The sequence below is a fragment of the Dreissena polymorpha genome, chromosome 2, assembly GCF_020536995.1.
Source record: "Dreissena polymorpha isolate Duluth1 chromosome 2, UMN_Dpol_1.0, whole genome shotgun sequence".
Taxonomy (NCBI): domain Eukaryota; kingdom Metazoa; phylum Mollusca; class Bivalvia; order Myida; family Dreissenidae; genus Dreissena; species Dreissena polymorpha.
Window position 1 is genome coordinate 108,480,366 of NC_068356.1, and position 16,722 is coordinate 108,497,087.

Genomic DNA, 16,722 nt, shown 5'->3' on the forward strand with positions numbered 1-16,722 from the left:
ACTTTCTACTCATGTCATTTGTTTCCGACACATATATTTATGTTCGTCAGTATAGACTGGGGGATATATTGTTTTTGCCCTGTCTGTTTGTTGGTTTGTTTGCGTCAAACTTTAACATCGGCCATAACTTTTGCAATATTGAAGATAGCAACTTGATATTTGGCATGCATGTGTATCTCATGGAGCTGCACATTTTGAGTGGTGAAAGATCAAGGTCAAGATCATCCTTCAAGGTCAAATATATGGGGGGGGGGGCGTAGTGTTTCACAAACACATATTGTTGTTCATGTATTTTTCAAAGAAATATTTTAACTGTTACATGTATTTAAACGCCATGGTAATCCAAAAAAAGTTACATTACATACATCTGGATGTTTTTTTGCTATACAGTTACTCATTTATGCATTCATTATTAAGCGGATTAATTTGTCCGCACAAAAGTAAAAAAAAAACTACGGTGTCGCGTAATGATCGATTTGGCGTGTGTGAGGAGTTCGAAAACCCAAATGTTGACAAACCTTTTCATGGCACTTTATGTTGAGCGCTCGAGAACTATAACGAACACTTGAAATGCTGTTCAGTTTTAAGGAAGTTTATAAGATTAAAAAAAGCACGATGCCTTTAATTATGTTGCACCTTTATCATAAAATTTCCAAAATTCAGAATCCTTGCGGTCAGCGTTGCTTAGTTTAACTTGTTCCGGCGGGGGCGTTTCCGGTGGGGTTTCGAAAACGACATCTTCAAAACCCACGTCTTTCTTTTTTTCTTCGCTCGGCGCGGTTTTTGGTGGCGCTTTTCTTCTTCCATGCTGCACCGGCTTCCGGTTCTGATTTTCTATTGTTGTCGGCGCGGTTTTCGTCCGGGGTTCCGGTTTAGCCCAGTCGCGTTTAAACGTAGGCGCATCGCTGAGTATTGTGTCCCAGCCCTTGGCGAGTAGAATCTGCATAAATCGGGCCTCGCGCCATTTGCCTGGTGAGTAGTATTAACACGCATGAAAGCCTTGCAAGTTAGATATTTAAGTATAGTGTACATTGACATCTATATAGGAACTAAATAATTACCATGTGTGTGCAATGTGTGCATTGTGTTCCAAAGTAATAATGATTTAGAAAAAGAAAATAATGTTAAACGTGAAACCATGTAGCATTTATAAATCAGATAAAAGAGGTTCACGTTTGAAGCTCATTCCATTATCGAAAAGATGAGATAAATTATTCCAAAACGTATTACTAATTTACTAGGGGAGAAAGCGAGTTAAGAGGAATTAAAAGGAACAGCGACTTTTGTTGTAGTTACTAAAAGAAAACAGTGAACAGGAATCGGTAGGACTAAACCATAAGGCAATGTATTTGTGTTTGTAGAGTTTTTGAAAGAAAACTCCAAAATAGGAGACTTTGCTGAACATTTCACTCCGTGAGAGAGCACTTACTGGCAAAAATAAAGATCTGCACAACCAATAGATGTTCCAAACATGCGGCTACATTAATAACCCAACTGGCCAAGCAGCATCACAACCGGAAGCCGTAAGAAGTGTACATACAGAGCGATTTTTTTAAAAGTTATACTAAATAATAAAAGCTGCTTTGATTGCCCGTTATATTTTTTTATACAATTTCAAAATACATGTAAAAAAGGTTAACACGTAACAAAAAGCAGGTATGCATTTAAAATAATATGTTTATTGTTTCTGTGCTTTCTTTTGCAAAGTTTCAACGAAGTAGGCCTCCCATGCTTTCGTCATCCGTTGCCTCAACACATTGTGCTCCGCCCACTTACCTACAAACACAAATAAATCTGGTATATAGACGGATACGCCGGGAGGTTCTATTCGAGAAAAGAATCTGGGGTGAGGGTAGGGAACACGCGGAATTACACACCCTCAGTGCATACGTGCGTGCGTGCTTGTGTTAGAATGTGCGAGACATTGGTGTTCAGCAAATATTCATGTACAATTGACCTTTCGACAGCGAGAGTGAAGCCACGCCCACCGATTTCAAGGGGGGTCACTCCGCCGAAGTCCGTCATAAAAATGGCTACGCGAATCGGCCGCATAAGTGAACCAAAAAGGCCTCATGGTATACCAGAAAGTCCATGCAATAGTTTTTATTATCATTGAATAGTGATGCTGAATATAATTATCATATCTATTAAATAGTTATTACTTTTTTATTAGTCTACTTAAAAGCCGTTAAATTTATCAACAAAGTCGGCAAAATTATCGCCAATTATCGCATACAGTATGAATTGTTCGTTAGTCACACTATTTTTCCTTGAGTAATAGATGTTTCAGTTTTTTAATTAAAAGCCGTTAATTTTTGCAACCGATGGCAACATCGCAAATGTGGCACAGGCAAGTAAATTTATTATATCAGAAGACGAAGAACGTTTTTATTGAAATCCGATATAACACATATCTACAATGCGTTTGGTCAAAATAACCCATGAGCATTGTTATCATCGTATAACAGTCAAAGTCGTCAAAAAGTAACATACACAATATATTATTATATATTATTATTTCCTCGTAAACTATCTTCTGCAATGTTTAAAATATAAGAAGTTGAAAGAATTTTCATGTACAAAAAAACTCGCTAATCAGACCGGGTTTTCAAAGGGTCATTCACAGTTTGCGGCATCTGTTTTGATAACGGATTAGTAGAAAGCCCACATATGGTGTAAAATGACACTTATTGGCCCCTATTGATAATTACTTGCGCATTTTAAAATAGTTTCTTAACTTACATTAAATTTGGAAGACTTAAACCGAAAGAAATAAAAAATGTTTTATTCTATGTGATATTATTAAAAATAATAACTGATTGTCTTTATTATTACGCATTTCATTAGCATTAAAAAAATCTAGCAAAGTTTATAATGTCTTATTTATTTGCCGACTGCATTAGAATGTCAAATTTATTTAACGTTGGCCACCTTTGAAAAATGGTTTTAAATGTTCCTTTCTAATTTGTCTATATAGAGGATAAACAAGTACAAAGTTATACTCTTTTTTATAACGTGTCCGTTGCAAAACTTACATTTTCTATTTTCGCGTAGTATCTTATTATAACGACTGTGTTTTGCTTTCGGGCGATCGCTTAATATGTTGAGATTAAGCTGTTCGTGTGGACGACCACAAAGACGAATCCAACGTTTGAATTTTTCAAGATTAGTACCCGGTTGAGGGAACGGAAAAAACGTACTTCCATCTTTTAACCGTTCTGGATACCTTGTGTCTGAATAACAAGTGCCATAACAGCACCTTTCAACCATTTTCTTTGTTTAAAACACAGAATTACGTATAAACTTATGTGTCGGACAACGGCGAGTTTGACGGACAAAATGGCGGATAGTAACGGGCCTAATCTATGCTGTAATCTGATTGGTTAATAAGCCTGTCAATCAATCGGCTGTCGTAAGGTCAATTAACATGCACGTCAAAGCGTTAAATATACTCTCGTACTATGATTTCACTCGTACTAGCTTACCAAGGAATCTTAATAAAGTAAACAAATTTTGTTTGATTTAAAACTGCTCACTGCAAAAAAAAAGCTTCAGATTGAGGATGATCATTTAACGACTGTAACTCGATATAGTACATAGTGAAGATTGTTTAAGCGTGGTTTTCCCACATGAATCGTGATACTAGTATTACTGAATATGATACGATATGAGACATCTTAAGATATCATAATTATACAAACAGTTTAGCTTGGCTTGACTACAGGTACATTTTCGTAAACACCAATGTCCGTGTTAGAACTTAAACGCTGTTCATATAGTATAAGGTTCAGAGATCCAAGATAAAATAGTTGTCCAAAGAATTGCATGAAACTTCGAACATGGGATTGAGAATGTGAAGTGGTACGAGTATATGAGTCTCGGTCTGGGAAAACAGGGCATATTGCATGTGCGTAGTGTCGTCCCAGGTTAGCCTGTGTAGTCCATTAAGCACAGTTTTCCCAGAATGCGGCGCATATGAATTGAAAGATCTCAAGCAAATGGCAGGGTGCTGTACCCTATTGAAAGATCTCAAGCAAATGGCAGGGTGCTGAACCCTATTGAAAGATCTCAAGCAAATGGCAGGGTGCTGTACCCTATTAAAAGATCTCAAGCAAATGTCAGGGTGCTGTACCATATTGAAAGATCTCAAGCAAATGGCAGGGTGTTGTACCCTATTGAAAGATCTCAAGCAAATGGCAGGGTGCTGTACCCTATTGAAAGATCTCAAGCAAATGGCAGGGTGCTGTACCCTATTGAAAGATCTCAAGCAAATGGCAGGGTGCTGTACCCTATTGAAAGATCTCAAGCAAATGGCAGGGTGCTGTACCCTATTGAAAGATCTCAAGCAAATGGCAGGTTCTGTACCCTATTGAAAGATCTCAAGCAAATGGCAGGGTGCTGTACCCTATTGAAAGATCTCAAGCAAATGGCAGGGTGCTGTACCCTATTGAAAGATCTCAAGCAAATGACAGGGCGCTGTACCCTATTGAAAGATCTCAAGCAAATGGCAGGGTGCTGTACCCTATTGAAAGATCTCAAGCAAATGACAGGGCGCTGTACCCTATTGAAAGATCTCAAGCAAATGACAGGGCGCTGTACCCTATTGAAAGATCTCAAGCAAATGGCAGGGTGCTGTACCCTATTGAAAGATCTCAAGCAAATGACAGGGCGCTGTACCCTATTGAAAGATCTCAAGCAAATGACAGGGCGCTGTACCCTATTGAAAGATCTCAAGCAAATGACAGGGCGCTGTACCCTACACATATTTGCTCTCCTTCTGCTGCCCCATCCGGGCATAGAAAGAATATGATGCAAATATTTAATAAAAAGGGCTTATAAGAGTGGCCCGGCAGTCCACTGTGTTCTTTTTTAGTAGCATCGTGTGATTTTTGTTATCAAAGATGATTCCCAGTATGATAACTAAATACTTGCTCTGTTTGGATATACGAAGGTCCAAATTATCGCATTATCGTTGCTTATAGGCCAATGAGCACTTCTCGGTTTGAGGACGATTTGCATACAAGATTCGTTATTTATATGCGTCACAACTTCGGTCCGATGCTTTTTACACAAACAACAACAAATCGACACTTATATATTTCTTACTTATTTAACTCACTACCAAAGTCGCCCCAACGCATTAATACATGCAGTTATCTTGCGAGTTTCTATATAACGAAAGACTGATTTCTTAAGTACACTCATTTTTTCTCTTCCGAACATAAAACGAATGATACCATGCAGTTCCTTGGACAAATATTGTGAGAGAGTGCGAGATACAATAGCAAACTGTGTAAGAAAGTGAGCACTAATAAGAAAGAACGTGTGACTAATAACTGAAACGACACCATCTTACAATATTAAATAATGGAAAGTAAAAAAAACAACAGTAATAAGAATTAATAAAAACACAAAGCAATTACACACAAATGGTTAAAATAAAATACATAGCGCCCATTTTGTATTCATCAAAAGACGTATTCTGAAGACGTCTCTATGCATGAAATACATTGCCTAGAAATAACATTGAACGACTTTAAAATTGGTATAAAATTGCAAAGAACCAAAGCAATAACAAAGTAGCAAAAATTGAATTTAAATATAGAATGGATTAGATAATATATTAGATAATTTGGCTAAGACAATTAAAAGAGAAACGCTAATGAGATAATGTGAATACTTACTTAGTTCATCTTTCTGGTAGCGCCACTTGTCCGGATCCTGATACCGGAACAAATGCACCTGGTCGTTGAAAGCGGTCTTGGTAGTGCTGATGGTCTGATCGGTCGAATAGCCGGGAACCACATTCATTCTTAGCGCATTCCCAAGCATGTCATAGTCGGGATTTGCTTCCCGGCTAAACTTTTGGACAATAAAGGGGTGACTTTTACGCTCAATCGTCTCTTTGGCGCGTTTCTGTTCCTCTATCGTATGGTCTACGACGGCTTTATCGGACAACAGATTGTCACACACCTTGGAGCCGAACTTGTGTTTAATATTTGGTGGAACAACAAGGGGGGCTAACTCGGCAGGTTTTCTGCTCAACTGGGCGCTAACTTGCCCGATGCGTGGAGGGGACCTGGCGAGCGCACCCCGCATATCGCCCTTCCCGTAACCCTGGTTGCGCATCTGAATCTCAGTGCGCTCTCTCCGCGGAAAATCCATCCCCGGTCTGAGCACGTCGCCGATCAGACTGTATTTGTGAACGGGCGCCTTGTGGCCGTACTTATCGCGGTTAAAACTCTGATTATTGTTCAGTCCGAGCGTGTTGATCTCGTTAGATGCGTATAGGTCGTCTTTAGTGAACCACGTGGGTCGAGAGACTCCAGGTTCGCGCGGACTAGGGGCTGACGCCGGGAACCGGTCTGGGCCGTAAAGCACCTCTATTTCGCGGCGTCTCAAGTCCTCGGAATGTCCCAGAACACGAGCGCGTTGATTCTGGAACTCGCGACGAGATCGTTCCAAAACTGCAGCACCTAAAATATTAACGCAACGAAACGTAAAAGTATTTATGTGATGCGTTGCCAATATCATCCTAATAGTTGATGGCAATATTGTAAAGTAACTTAACCAAAGCGCAATGTCTTGTTAAAACACACCAATTTAAGATGAAATTATAGCATAATAAATGTGCAAATAATTAATTAGTTAGTTTTATTATACGTGAAGTGAGAAGGATAATAATTCCAAACAAAGTTATTCATAATCATATGTTTGTAGTTATGCGAGAACATTGTAGAACATTACTATTATCATATAATTTTATATTCTTGCAGATTAAATGAGTGCAAGTTACTTAAACGAACACACAGTGTATATCAATTATATAAATATCAATAATACATTTATTTGTATAACAATTATATAAATATCAATAATGCATTTATTATGTCCAACTTCACATGGTTATTATATACATAATGAGAACTGAAACACTAGACACCGTCAGAAATTTTAGATCGATTTTTTTTCTATTTACCAGTAATCTTTAAATAATAACGTCCACGAATTATTCTTCAAACAAAACATAATCGTTCGCGCTGTATTAATCTCTACATACTCCAATAACCTCTTGGTTAAATTCAACTGATACGGGCACAGGTCGATATACCGTACTTATTAATCGATACGTTTACTTCGCGCGAACAATAAACTGCGAGGTATTGACAGCGCTTGAAATTTTATGTCAGTAACAAATACATAGACATTCTTATTTACCGTCTGCGTGGTACAATGCTACAGTCAATCTCGTGTTTAGCGAACCCAAAAAACTCAGAAACAGATTCATAAAAATGTGATATATTTATTTCGATTAATCTATTTACCGATTTGATATGCTATTTGCATTAAGACTTACCGGTATATATTTACCGATTTCATACGCTCTTTGCATTACTACATATATCGTGACATATTTGATATACTCTTTGCATTATTTTTTATGTCTCTACCGTCATTGATATGCACTTTGAATTACGAACTACCGGTATATATTTACCGATTACATATGCTCTAAGCGTTATGACTTACAATATCACTGATTGGACATGCTCTTTGCATAACGACTTATATATTTACCGATTTTATAATATCTTAACACTAAACACTAAAGATATATTAATTGAGTTGATCACGGTGGATATATTTTGTCAGTTAGTGTTTTAGTTTTCATGATAGCATGTTTGTTTTCTGTTTACATGCACCTTATTAAACATATTAAAAGATTACAAACGAGTCAAGATAAATATACTCTTATCTTGTTTTTATGTTTTAATTGGATGTCGTCAGTTTAACATTACTCATCCCTTGTAAGTTAACTCAATTTCTCTTATTCCGAAAATTGCGTTTATGTGCTTGACGTGTAACCGGCAAGCAATACGCGAACGGCACGTTCTCAGTCCAACCTGGTAATTGACGCTTCAATTCTTCCGGTAGTGTAAACTTTTGCCCAGCGCCTTTACCCCCGGGCGTCCGGGGCACGGTGACAGTGGATAGGTCCATTTCGCGCACGGACCTCGCCGTGTTTTCATCCGGGCGCTCTAGCGAGCTCCCGAACAGCGTCGTCTTAGGCATCGCTTCCGTTCTTTTGGCCCGATATGAATCCAGACATACAGCCTTCCCTCCTACAGCGACAGCAGCCATTTTTACCCACAAGTGGAACTGTGAACGTGAATGGAACACAAAACGTGCGAATACATGGGAAGGAATCACATGGGTATAGTATAGGCGAGTAGTGAAAATCATGATAATAACAGATGTAGATTTTTCTGGCGCACACAAGAACGCAAAAGAGTATTTTTTATGCAAACGACAACACTCACTAATTAACAGATTATTTTAGATAGAATACTATCAAAGTTCTATAATTATGTATGTACTAAATTAAAATTTTATTAATATAAATATGTCATTAAAGGTATAAAAAAAACTACGGTACTTAAAATTGGCTAAATAAAACTGTTAAAATTTGTATGTAATTAGTAAATTACGCTTATATTTGTAAACAAATAGTAAAGTGTGTTAAAAATATATTTAGTTTTTTTTTTAATACAAGTATTTGGTTAATGAAATACAGCTATAAAACCATAATGTTCTTAGTGTAAAACGGTCAGTCACACAAATAATAATACAGACAAACATTAATTGAACACGGGTAAACCACAACATATACATATAGGGAAACGCCTAAATTAATTGTTGACCTAACATTCAATTTAATTTTGAAAGAGTAATAAAGCATACCACACACGTGCATAAGCAAAGCAAGCAAATATAAGTTTAACAAGTGTATTTACCTTAGTTTACATTATTTATCAACTATATACTCCACACAAACGACACAGTGACCCTTTTCACTTTCTTTTATCAGCCTTGACAACTGCGGTTGTCACTGACGCACTTAACACAGAAATTGCACGCAACAATAAAGTCACATGACTGTCATGTGATATCAGGTAAGTTAATACACATACCTGGTGATATGGAATACATTTTGCGTGCATTCGAATTAATCAATTTATATCATGGACTATTTTAAATAATTAAAAATAAAGCATACGAATAAATTATTGTTAATTTGTCACGAAATGTAAGATTACATGAGTCATTTTACAGTTTGAAGGTATATTTTAATGCCTGCACATATACTGATGACGTTCTCAGATATCCGGTTAGTTGGAAAGTAAATAATTGGATCAAGGTTAGATATTTTGTTGCATTTTCTTTATTTTATATCAATGACACTCTTTGAAAGTAATTATTTTGTTATATTAACTTAATGATTTACAAGAATGCATATTTTATTTATTTTGTTCCTCTCATAATTACTGAAATACTTGAATGTCATGTATTTTCGGGACATGTCCAGAATCTAGTTCTATGTTGACTTTTAGTTTGATAACGTTATGTAAGTTAAAACCTTAATAATAACAATAGAAATTTGCGACACATTAGTAAATGCTTTAATAGTGTGGTCCATAACTACATTTAAAAAACTGGTTGATTGTGTCTTTAATAAACATACTATTGTGATGTAGAACAACCTCCCTGCCACTACAGTATTACATCCTGATCTTGAAGGGTTTAAGCGGTCCCTGCTTTCCCCTTCTGTCCCTTGAACTCAGAGAGACATGTTTTTATCAGCTTTAACTTTAAATCACTTCACCATGCATGATTAATCGAACATACTTTTATCTTTCTCACTTATTCACTTTTAACACTTTTTACTGCGCACCTGTCAATAATACCCGCAAGGGGAGTTAGACAGTATAGATAGATAGATAGATAAAACAATTTAGAAAAGTAAGAAAATACATAAAATATTTATTTTCAACAACCTTTAACTGGAAAAGTACTATTGATTGTCACATGTATACAGTTTTGGGGTTCACTATGCCCACATCAAATGCCTGATTGTATTATTTAAGATCCTACCTAATTTAAAAACAAAAATTTATTAGAAAGCTGTTAAGATAACATGGGTAATAACTGTCTGAACATTGATTAAAATGCATTGCAAAAATATGTATCTAAGCAATACAACAAAATGCCATTTGTTTAAAGATGAACAAAAAACAAAGATCAGGAGTAAGGTAAAGCAGCCACTTGTCCTGTTTTCAAACACTTGAATATAATATTTGATGTGTGTTCTCTTATAAAACTTTATTAGAAGTTCCTATATGACATTTTTCTTGAGTAGAGTTTCTATTTTAAAATTAACTTGAATGGAAAAAATCTCAGGCCTTTTGAAGGATAAGCCGTTTTTAAAAATCAGGGGAAAATACAGATACATTTTTGGGTATTACCAAATCGCTGCCCCAAAATAACATTTATACACGCTTAACTTGCATCTGTTAGTTTGACACATGGCAAATTTTTTGGAATTGTATGTCTTTATGTATGTTATAAACTCACAGTATAAGCAGTCAACACCAGCTTTTACTGCTAATAATGCTATTATGTCGTTTTGTAAAATTATTTGTGTTAAACTTCTATGTCTGGTATGCAGGTTTAAAGATAAACATTTTTGCATACTTAAGTATAGCCAAATAAATTGCAGAATGAATACAAGAACACTCTTAAGTAGAGCCTCACGTGTGTGCAGACAAATCCGTCTTCCTCCATCAGTCATTTCAAGGTCGCTGAAAGTATGCCAGAGGTCTCCATTAACTGCTCGACCAACACCTGTGCAACCTTTCTACACACCATGTCGGAGTATGGCAGAGAAGGGAGACGGCATGGTTATCAATATCCAAGATGAAGCAGACTTTGAGAACAGAGTGTTAAAAAGTGTGAAACCTGTGGTGGTAGACTTTCATGCAACGTATGCCATTTTCTCATTGGGATGTATATTATTCTTTATATTATTAATATATGAGAAAGTTCATGTTATATAATCACTGTTTGTCCATTAATTAATACACAAATTACTGGTTTCAATATATATGTACAACATGTGTATATGTCATGTTATTAAAACAAGTAATGTTACATGTACCCAATGTATTATGATTGCCTATTTTGTTAATCAGTAGACATTGTAGGGGCATGGAAAGTTTTTTATATGAAGAAAGGTTTTGCATGTTTTACCTTTCCCTATGCAGGTGGTGTGGCCCATGCAAGGTGCTGGGTCCACGCCTGGAATCTCTCATTGGCAGCAAGGGAGGCAAGGTGATCCTAGCTAAGGTGGATGTAGATGACCACATGGAGCTGGCCACTAGATACAAGGTATGGAGCTTTTATATTTAAATGAGGCCCTCAAGTTGTCTTTATGGTGGTTTTATGTCTTAAATGTAAATACCATAAAGCATAGTGTCAGTCTGAGTAACAAAAATGCATGCATACGGACTACTTTTCCCATGATAACATCACAGATTTTCAGTGGGCTTGAAACTTTAAAACATCATGTCCTTACCATTTTTTTTGAAGACTGTACATCTGCTCTGTTACATGTTTAACTTAAATTGTGTAGTCATACATTATATCATACACTACGCCACTTTCTCTTGGTCAGATACATTCCCATCCTAATATAATTGTGTTTTGAATAAAACAACAGGGCTTTATGTAGATCTCAATTTATAATATTTGTATAATCTCCTTCAAATTTATGACATATGTTTACATGTATAGGGGGTGGGGAGTGGATAACTGAAACACTTTTTACCTTTTGTAATTCCATTATGGGGATTTCATTTTCCCCTAAAATAAAAAAAATGTATCATAACTGTCTGAAGATAAAATAATGTCATTATATATCAATACACAATAAATGCAGTATCCACAGGCTAATCAGAGACAATACTTTCCATCAATACACAATAAATGCAGTATCCACAGGCTAATCAGAGACAATACTTTCCATCAATACAGGCTAATCAGAGACAATACTTTCTCAAAAAGAGACTTCCTTTTAACAAAAAGAAATCATAACAGCAGAAGGTGTTATCAATGATTAGCCTGTGTAGACTGCATAGGCTAATCTGGGATGACACTTTACACACATGTATTATGCCCAGATTTCCAAGAACACACCTCATATGATAGTGGTTTTAGCTCACCTGAGCACAACGTGCTCATGGTGAGCTTTTGTGATCGCCTTTTGTCCGTCGTCCGTTGTGCATTGTGCAACGCCAACATTTGCCTTGTTCACTCTCTAGAGGCCACATTTATTGTCCAATCTTCATGAAATTTGGTCAGAAGATTGGTTTCAATGATATCTTGGATGAGTTCAGAAATGGTTACGTTTGCTTGAAAAACATGGCTGCCAAGGGGCGGGGCATTTTTCCTTATATGGCTATATATGGCTATAGCAGAATCTTGTTAACAATCTAGAGGCCACATTTATTGTCCGATCTTCATGAAAGTTGGTAAGAAGATTCATCCCAATGATATCTTGGACGAGTTCAAAAATGATGTCGGTTTGTTGAAAAACATGGCCGCCAGGGGAAGGGGGATTTTTCCTTATATGGCTATAGTAAAACCTTGTTAACACTTTAGAGGCCACATTTATTTTCTGATCTTCATGAAACTTGCTCAGATGATTTGTCCCAATGATATCTTGGATGAGTTCAAAAATGGTAACCTTGGCTTGAAAAACATGGCTGCCAAGGGGCGGGGCATTTTTCGTTATATGGCTATATATGGCTATAGTAAAATCTCTTTAACTTTCTTGTTTGCTCAATCTTCATGAAATTTGGTCAGAACATTTGTTTCCTGTGTAGTAAAGTTTGGTTTTATTATGTCAATATTATGTGACATTAACTGTATTATGTAATTTTTCATAACACAGAATTTTCATAGTCAACATAACTGTTTTAGTCATTAACACTTATGATAAGCCTTTCAACTAAGAGATAACTGAAAAAAGACAACATGTACATGATTTTGCAGTATTTATGCAGTATTTATCTCCCTTGTTTAACCTGGTTCAGTAATCTATTTTTAGTTCTGCTCTGGAATTTGGGAAGATATTGATGATTGATAAATGCTCTGTTCTGAGGGAAAATTGACTACTCTGCCATTGATCTCTTCTGAACTGTATAAAATAAGCTGTTTTGGCTGATTTAAACACCTCTTGATGCTTTATTGAAAAGTTAACAGCTCTTGAAAAAGGTTGGAATTTTGAAATAATTAAACTCTAAATAATTTTTTAACACCAGCATCAAGACATTTTGGCATTATTTTCTAAATTATTCTTATTATTTAGATTATTTTTATTTGGCACTTTTCTAAATTAGAAAGACTCTATTCTATTTCAATAACTTTAGTAAATTTTTATTATTTTTACATTTGATTCACTGAAGTTTCCTAATCTCCATAAATATTGTTCTTTAGATTAAATTAGACCTATTTTGTAAACTAGATTTTTGAAGCACTTTCTAGATTAACAGTCACTAATATTTATATCAGTTTTTTGACAGATTTTGAACTTCTTTTTACATTCATTAAGGTATTTGCTGTATGTTGTTCATTTTTGTAATGATACTTAGATTCTTTAGACTTGGCTTGTACCTGTGCTTAATTTTCTGTCATTGTTCTTCATTTTCCGAGTTCTTGGAATAAAAATTAGTTATTTTTGTTAAAGCTGCCTTGGTTTTCACTTTTAAATAAATTCTTTGAGTGTATTTGGCGTCTCTGACTGAACAACTTTAGTTAATTGAATTACAACCAGTCAGTATAGTCATCCTGACCGGCAAGAAGAGTTTTCAATTAAGTATTTCCACATTACATAAGTGCTCACAAAGTAACATAACTTGTAACCGTCCTGTGACCAGTTCATTTGCGAAAGCGAAGGAGACCGCACTACCACACCTGGATAGGACAGTTGAGTTCGATAATGGTTTGGATTGGTAAAAAAGCATGGCCGCCAGGGGGGGGGGGGTCTTTTTCCTTATATTTAAAAGCTTGTAAACACTCTAGAAGTCACATGTTTTGCCAAATCATCATGAAATTTTGTCAAAACATTAGTTATGTGGATGTCTCGGACGAGTTTGAAAATGATAATGATCAGTGAAAAAACATGGCCGCCAGGGAGTGGGGCAGTTTTCTTTATATGTATATAGTGACAACATGTGAACAGTCCAGAAGACACATTTTTTGCCCAATCTTCATGAAATTTGGACATATCTTGGAAGAGTTAAAAAATGGTTTAGGTCTGTTAAAAAAAACATGGCCGCCAAGGGGCCATTTATTGTTCATTCTTCATGATACTTGGTTAGAACATTTGTTCCATTGATATCTTGGGCTGCAAAGAACAGGTCATTTCTTTTTATCTCAGGTGAGCGACTTTGGGCCTTTCAGGCCCTCTTGTTTCTTTTACAAATTAATTCAGTGCCTTCTGTTATTAGATTTAAGTACAAGGTTTCTGTTGACACGTTTGTACCTGCAGGTGTTCAGAACTTTGTTAAAATAGACACATTTGTTGGGAAGCTGATAGGGTAAGACACCAAAATGCTTAAATAAACTTATAATTAGAATTAAATTGGAAACGTTTTTTTTCTTTTTCAGATTAATTCAGTGCCTACAGTTATTGGATTCAAGAACAAGGTTTCTGTGGACAAGTTTGTAGGTGTTCAGGACGATGTTAAAATAGACACATTTCTTGAGAAGCTGATCGGATGACACCTAAAGCCTTTAATATTGTTTATGTTGTTTTATAGCCAAACCATTCTTACAATTTAAAGTCCTGTCACATTGATTTGTAGAAATACTCTACAACAAAAAGTTTGGGATATTTTTGTGATGGTTTTCTAATATGGAATAAAGATTCATTAAAACACAATTGCTTTCTCGTTTGAAACATTGTCAATGTCTGGCAGCAGCAATCTGTGGAGCACATTTTAAACAAGAGCACCGCATAACGGGTGCCACGCTCTGCTGCGAAAGCTTGTCAGAATTTTTTTTTTATAGAGGTCACAGTGACCTTGACCTTTGACCTAGTGACCCAACAAGAGATGTGTGATGTGTCAGAAACACAATGCCCCCTACTGCGCCACATTGAAATAAAATTTCTATTTATCATTTGGCAGGTATAGAAATCATCTCCCTTTAAAGATTATTACTTCCCTTGAATTTTGTCCAATCCCACGGGAGGGGGGGGGTGTCTCACAGTGGCTATGTTCATTGAATATTGAATAATTTTCTCCCTTTCTAAAGCTTCTTACTTCCCATAAATCTGTATTTTTTACCATAGACCGTAAAGGATGACCTTGACCTTTTACCACAATTTGTTTGTCAGAAACACAATGCCGCCTACTGTGGCGCTTTGATTTATTTAACAAAAATATATACGTGGGCAGGTCAGATAACTATGTCCATTTAAAGCTTATTACTTCCCTTGACTTTGTTTTTTTAACCCTAGACCTTGAAGGATGATAATCACCTTGAAAATTTACCACTCAAAATGTGCAGCTCCACGAGATACACATGCATGCCAAATATCAAGGTGCTATCTTCAATATTTAAAAAGTTATGGCCAATGTTAAGGTTTTAGCACGACGCCTACGGCGGACGACGAACTGGCTATGACAATAGCTTGGGTTTTCTCCGAAAACATCCTCGCTAAAAATGTCATGTGTCTACTTATTTTTTTAACACAATAGCTGTTCTAAACCAGCTGTATCCTGTCCATATTTTTAGCCTAGACCTTTTTTTAGCGCACCTGAGCACAACGTGCTCATGGTGAACTTTTGTGATCGCTTTTTGTGCGTTGTCCGTTAAGCGTTTTGCGGCGTCAACATTTGCCTTGTTAACTCTCTGAGGCCACATTTATTGTCCAATCTTCATGAAATTTGGTCAGAAGATTGGTTTCAATGATATCTTGGATAAGTTCGAAAATGGTTACGTTTGCTTGAAAAACATGGCTGCCAAGGGGCAGGGCATTTTTCCTTACATGGCTATATGGCTATAGTAAAATCTTGTTAACACTCTAGGCTCCACATTTATTGTCTGATCTTCATAAAACTTGGTCAGAAGATTCATCCCAATAATATCTTGGATGAGTTCGAAAATGACGCCGGTTGGTTGAAAAACATTGCCGCCAGGGGGCGGGGCATTTTTCCTTATATGGCTATAGTAAAACCTTGTTAACACTCTAGAGGTCACATTTATTTTCCGATCTTTGTGAAACTTGGTCAGAAGATTTGTCCCAATAATATTTTGTTATCTCAGGTGAGCGACTTTGGGCCTTTCAGGCCCTCTTGTATTGTCCCCTTCCAGTGAAACCAGAGGGAACTTATGGTTTGCGCTCTGTGTGTCAGTCAGTCAGTCTGTCACACTTATCTGGATCCTGCGATAACTTTAAAATTTCCTCATAGTTTTTCATTAAACTTGAAACATGGATAGATGGCAATATGGAGAAAATGCATGTCATTTCATTTTGTTCCTACGTCAAACATTCTGGTTGCTATGGCAACAACAACAACAACAATTCTGACAATGGTGGAGTTTAACTGGTAGGGGACAATATTGCTTGACAATAGCTTTATTATCATTAGACTTTGGAGCTTGTGACGCAAGCCCTTCACACAACACTGATGGGGAACATTTCTCACATTATTGTAGATTTGTGCAATGAATGATAGGTTTTAGTCAATGTAAGCTGTTTGTTGCCCATATTTTAGTGTTCACATTAAATAGATATTAAAAACAAAGTTTTTTTGTACAAATACTTGATCCTCATTGTGGAAATGTTGTAAAATTGATTGTAGAATTGCCTGATTA

General features: G+C 36.2%; 2 protein-coding genes across 3 annotated transcripts; one reads left to right on the forward strand and one right to left on the reverse strand.

The window, feature by feature from the left end:
* Nucleotides 1-277: 277 nt before the first annotated feature.
* On the reverse strand, nucleotides 278-8,958 carry LOC127868439 (uncharacterized). 2 transcript variants are annotated; one of them, XM_052410215.1, is made up of 4 exons: nucleotides 8,796-8,958; nucleotides 7,905-8,160; nucleotides 5,685-6,476; nucleotides 278-969 (listed from the first exon to the last, which is right to left on the reverse strand). In XM_052410215.1, exons 2-4 carry the CDS (start codon nucleotides 8,140-8,142, stop codon nucleotides 626-628), a joined length of 1,374 nt encoding a protein of 457 aa, XP_052266175.1. In that variant the 5' UTR covers nucleotides 8,143-8,160; nucleotides 8,796-8,958; the 3' UTR covers nucleotides 278-625. The 2 variants fall into 2 exon arrangements, with proteins under 2 accessions (XP_052266175.1, XP_052266177.1); XM_052410217.1 differs by lacking the exon at nucleotides 278-969 and adding an exon at nucleotides 1,583-1,776 and having other exon boundaries at nucleotides 8,796-8,955.
* Nucleotides 8,959-9,052: 94 nt separating this feature from the next.
* LOC127868442 (thioredoxin, mitochondrial-like) lies at nucleotides 9,053-14,782 on the forward strand. Its single transcript, XM_052410223.1, has 4 exons — nucleotides 9,053-9,199; nucleotides 10,559-10,822; nucleotides 11,103-11,226; nucleotides 14,509-14,782. Exons 2-4 carry the CDS (start codon nucleotides 10,560-10,562, stop codon nucleotides 14,620-14,622), a joined length of 501 nt encoding a protein of 166 aa, XP_052266183.1. The 5' UTR covers nucleotides 9,053-9,199; nucleotide 10,559; the 3' UTR covers nucleotides 14,623-14,782.
* The last annotated feature ends 1,940 nt before the right edge of the window (nucleotides 14,783-16,722 follow it).